Source organism: Penaeus vannamei, chromosome 26, assembly GCF_042767895.1.
Source record: "Penaeus vannamei isolate JL-2024 chromosome 26, ASM4276789v1, whole genome shotgun sequence".
NCBI lineage: Eukaryota > Metazoa > Arthropoda > Malacostraca > Decapoda > Penaeidae > Penaeus > Penaeus vannamei.
In genome coordinates, this window is record NC_091574.1 from 35,253,191 (window position 1) to 35,258,190 (window position 5,000).

Below are 5,000 nucleotides of genomic sequence, written 5' to 3' on the forward strand. Positions count from 1 at the left end.
TTAGGAATACCGTTGTAGTTACCCAGGTCTATAAAAGAACATTTCTTAGCCATGGACTTCCGGGCCTTGGACTAAGAGATGTGCTTGTCGTCCCACGCGGTGAGAAGAATCAAATGGAGAGCAGCCCCAAGTTTCTAAAAGTGATCCACTCTGGCGAAATCTTCAGTGTTGTGAAGGGAATCCATACTGGAGAGTTGCAGCACAGTGGTTACAAGAAGGTTGTGGAGCATGCCCTGCGACATTATTTCGGGATAACTCGCGGCGTCATACAAGAATACTGCAAAAATTGTCCTGTTTGCCCATTTAGCCAGCTTCAAGTTACGAAACAACCACTTCGCCCTATTATACACAGCGACTTCCTGGAGCGGATCCAAATAGACCTTATTGACACCCCCTGTCACCCAAGCTCGACCTGCGCTGAAGAGAACTAAGGGAAATACGGCAGCAGCACTATTAAAGAAAGATTGCCGTGACATCGATAAGAACGCATGGTTGAATGACTGTCAGATGAGAACATCAAAACGAACTTTCGAAGGTAGAATTTTCGAACATCTCCGGCTTGCAAGATACCGTCCTGTAGCAGAACTACTCATTTTCCATTCCAGCAGATGAATTCATTCAATTCCTTCACGTTAACGGTAACCGCTGGATCACAATCGCCAACACGGGTGAGATAGAATAGTGTGTTTATATAACTTCCTTCGGCAAGAAGCTATGCCTGAAACCATCAAAACAATCGTAAAATATCTAAACTGCAAAGAGAAAAAAATATATTTTAAAACTGATGAACGTCAACAGACAACCAAACGCAAACGATTGTGGACTATACGCCATCGCTTACGCAACAGCACTCTCATTTGATGATCCCACAGAAATGAACTACGACGAAAAATTGACAGTTGCATTTCGGAAAATGTATCGACGACGGAGTTATTACATGGTTTCCCGCCAAAATATCAAGATCAAGCAGAATGAAAACAAGTTGTATAGGAGCAACCTGGTCAGGAAATCGTATGATATCAATCGATGGCGAAGCGCGCTCTTTCGATCGTTTACTAAGCTCTGTGCATGGTTGCCCTTTTTTCACCAACTGATGCATACTGAAAAATATCAGCCAAGTATGTAAAATAAAAAAGGCACTAGGACAAGGAACAATGATATATATGTATATATATAAATATATATATATATATATATGTATATATATATATATACATACATATATATATATATATATATACATATGTATATATATATATATATATATATATATATATATATATTGACAATATATATATATATATTGACAATATATATATATATATTGACAATATATATATATATATATATATGTGTGTGTGTGTGTGTGTGTGTGTGTGTGTGTGTGTGTGTGTGTGTGTATGTGTGTGTGTGTGTGTGTATATATATATATATATATATATATATGTGTGTGTGTGTGTGTGTGTGTGTGTGTGTGTGTGTGTGTGTGTGTGTGTGTATAATATATATATATATATATATATATATATATATATATATATATATATATATATATTATATATATATGTATATATATATGTATATATGTATATATATATATATGCATATATGTGTATATATATATATATATGTATATATGTGTGTATATATATATATATATATATTTCAATATATATTTCCTCTTCGTATAGGGGGGCATTAAAAGAATACTTCCAACGAATGTCACTGTGTCATAAAGGCGTCCACGAGAGCCCCTACCAACCCGCACTGGGCCAGCGTGGAAGGGTATGGCCCACACTCTCCCCATGATCCATGACCGAAGTAACTTTAAGGCTTTTCCGGTAGAATCAAAGAGTTTCATGGCATCGGTTTCGGGAGACTAGAAATAACAATGTGGAAAGAGTCTGGAAAGGCCTATGTCCAACATCGGATTTATAAAGAGGAGGCTGAAGGAATGGAATAGAATAGAATATACATTTACACACACACGTATATATATATATATATATATATATATATATATATATATATATATATATATATATATTAGTATATAAACCTCTCTGTTTGGGGATCGATCCCGCGCCGCCAGATCGTGAGGCAGCCACTCTATCCATTACTCCACCACTCAACAAAAGGATTGTGCAACCGGGTGCAATCTAGCTCCATGTATTTTACCTAACTTCTCATACCTGAGTAAGTATAGCGAGATTTTACACACAATCCCCGTGAGCATTCGGGACTTATGGAAAGCAGATCAAACCCCAAATCAGATAACCTGAGGTATATTAATGAAAGATGGAAACAATGCACTACCGCATTTTTATCATGAGTATATAAACCTCTCTGTTCGGGGATCGATCCCGCGCCGCCAGATCGTGAGGCGGCCACTCTATCCATTACTCCACCACTCAACAAAAGGATTGTGCAACCAGGTGCAATCTAGCGCCATGGATTTTACCTAACTTCTCATACCTGAGTAAGTATAGCGAGATTTTACACACAATACCCGTGAGCATTCGGGACTTATGGAAAGCAGATCAAACCCCAAATCAGATAACCTGAGGTATATTAATGAAAGATGGAAACAATGCACTACCGCATTTTTATCATGAGTATATAAACCTCTCTGTTCGGGGATCGATCCCGCGCCGCCAGATCGTGAGGCGGCCGCTCTATCCATTACTCCACCACTCAACAAAAGGATTGTGCAACCAGGTGCAATCTAGCGCCATGGATTTTACCTAACTTCTCATACCTGAGTCAGTATAGCGAGATTTTACTCACAATCCCCGTGAGCATTCGGGACTTATGGAAAGCAGATCAAACCCCAAATCAGATAACCTGAGGTATATTAATGAAAGATGGAAACAATGCACTACCGCATTTTTATCATGAGTATATAAACCTCTCTGTTCGGGGATCGATCCCGCGCCGCCAGATCGTGAGGCGGCCGCTCTATCCATTACTCCACCACTCAACAAAAGGATTGTGCAACCAGGTGCAATCTAGCGCCCGAACAGAGAGGTTTATATACTCATGATAAAAATGCGGTAGTGCATTGTTTCCATCTTTCATATATATATATATATATATATATATATATATATATATATATATATATATATGTATGTATATGTGTATGTATATTTGTGTGTGTATTTCTGTGTGTTTGTTTGCGTATATTAATGTGTATCTACATATGTACATGTGTATATATATGAGCATATGTCTGTGAGTATGAGCCTTGCTCTATTGTAATATGGACAAGTAGATTGGTTTATATATATATATATATATATATATATATATATATATATATATATATATGTATATATATATATATTATGTATGTATGTATGTATATATGTATATATATATATATATATATATATATATATATATATATATATATATGTGTGTGTGTGTGTGTGTGTGTGTGTGTGTGTGTGTGTGTGTGTGTGTGTAAACATATATGCATATAGATAGATAGATAAATAAATAGATGAATAGATGAAGGTAGATGAATCGACTGAAAGTAAAATGAAATGATAGACGGAGAGGTAAACAAGAAGGAAGATAGGTAGGCGGAAAATATGTGTACATATTACTTTACGTAATAGCCAGAGCCAAATCACCTATTTGTAGTAACAATTGATCAAATCGCGCTTCATATCGAAAGAGGGTAAACATAGGGGACTAGTTATCTTGTTCATTTATTAGTTATCTCAGAGTCGGGTGCAGGATCCCCAACTAAAACCCGTAGCCCTTTTTGGGTTGAGCAGATCCAGTCCTGGAAGAAACTGGACCAACGTTGTTGCTTGCAAAGGAAGAGCCAGATGTGGCAGCTGAGCCAGGGCCAAAGGCAGCAATATCAGCTCGGCCAGAGCCCGTGCCAAAGCTACCGACTGGGCCAGGGCCAAAGCTAGCGCCACCAGTTTGAGTAGGTCCAAAGCTGGCACTATCAACTGGGCCAGGGCCGAAGCCAGTTTGAACAGGGCCAAAGCTACCAGTGCCAACTGGGCCAGGGCCAAAGCTACCAGTGTCAACTGGGCCAGGGCCAAAGCTACCAGTGTCAACTGGGCCAAGGCCAAAGCTGGCACCACCAGTTTGAACAGGGCCAAAGCTACCAGTGTCAACTGGACCAGGGCCAAAGCTGGCTCCACCAGTTTGAACAGGGCCAAAACTACCAGTGTCAACTGGACCAGGGCCAAAGCTGGCACCACCTGTTTGAACAGGGCCAAAGCTACCAGTGCCAACTGGACCAGGGCCAAAGCTGGCACCACCAGTTTGAACAGGGCCAAAGCTGGCTCCACCAGTTTGAACAGGGCCAAAGCTGGCACCACCAGTTTGAACAGGGCCAAAGCTACCAGTGTCAACTGGGCCAGGGCCAAAGCTGGCACCACCAGTTTGAACAGGGCCAAAGCTACCAGTGTCAACTGGGCCAGGGCCAAAGCTGGCTCCACCAGTTTGAACAGGGCCAAAGCTGGCACCACCAGTTTGAACAGGGCCAAAGCTACCAGTGCCAACTGGGCCAGGGCCAAAGCTGGCTCCGCCAGTTTGAACAGGGCCAAAGCTACCAGCGTCAGCAGGGCCCGGGCCAAAGGCAGCACTTCCAGCTGAGCCAAAGTCGTCCCTTCCTGCAGGTCCAGGGCCAAAGGAGCCAGGTGCCGGACCTGCGCTGTAGGCGGTGGCTTGGCCATGGGTTCCGCCGTGGCCACTGCTGGGGAGGGCTCCTTTGCCGACGAGCACGGCGCGGACCACGCTGCCGCCTCCGCTGCCGCGGCCTCCGTGCCCTCCGTGCCCTCCGTGCGCCCCGTGCCCGCCGCCAAGACCGACTCCGCCGCTGTTCCTGCCTCCGTGGGCACCATAGCCGCCTCCGCCAGCGACCGCCATACACACCATCGCCATCACGGCAGCTGCTTGTATCTGGTGAGAATATTAAAGGCTGCCTTAGTTTCGGTCAATACTTCCCAAATGGTATGGGATTTTGTAATGTA

At 42.4% G+C, this 5,000-nt stretch overlaps 1 protein-coding gene across 1 annotated transcript in view; it reads right to left on the reverse strand.

The window, feature by feature from the left end:
• Window positions 1–3,703: 3,703 nt before the first annotated feature.
• LOC113811833 (spidroin-2) overlaps window positions 3,704–5,000 on the reverse strand; it is a 1,711-nt gene continuing 414 nt past the window's right edge. Inside the window, exon 2 of the mRNA XM_070140399.1 lies at window positions 3,704–4,929. Coding sequence (XP_069996500.1) covers window positions 3,754–4,929 — 1,176 coding nt within the window. The 3' untranslated portion in view covers window positions 3,704–3,753. The remainder of the gene's footprint in view (window positions 4,930–5,000) is intronic.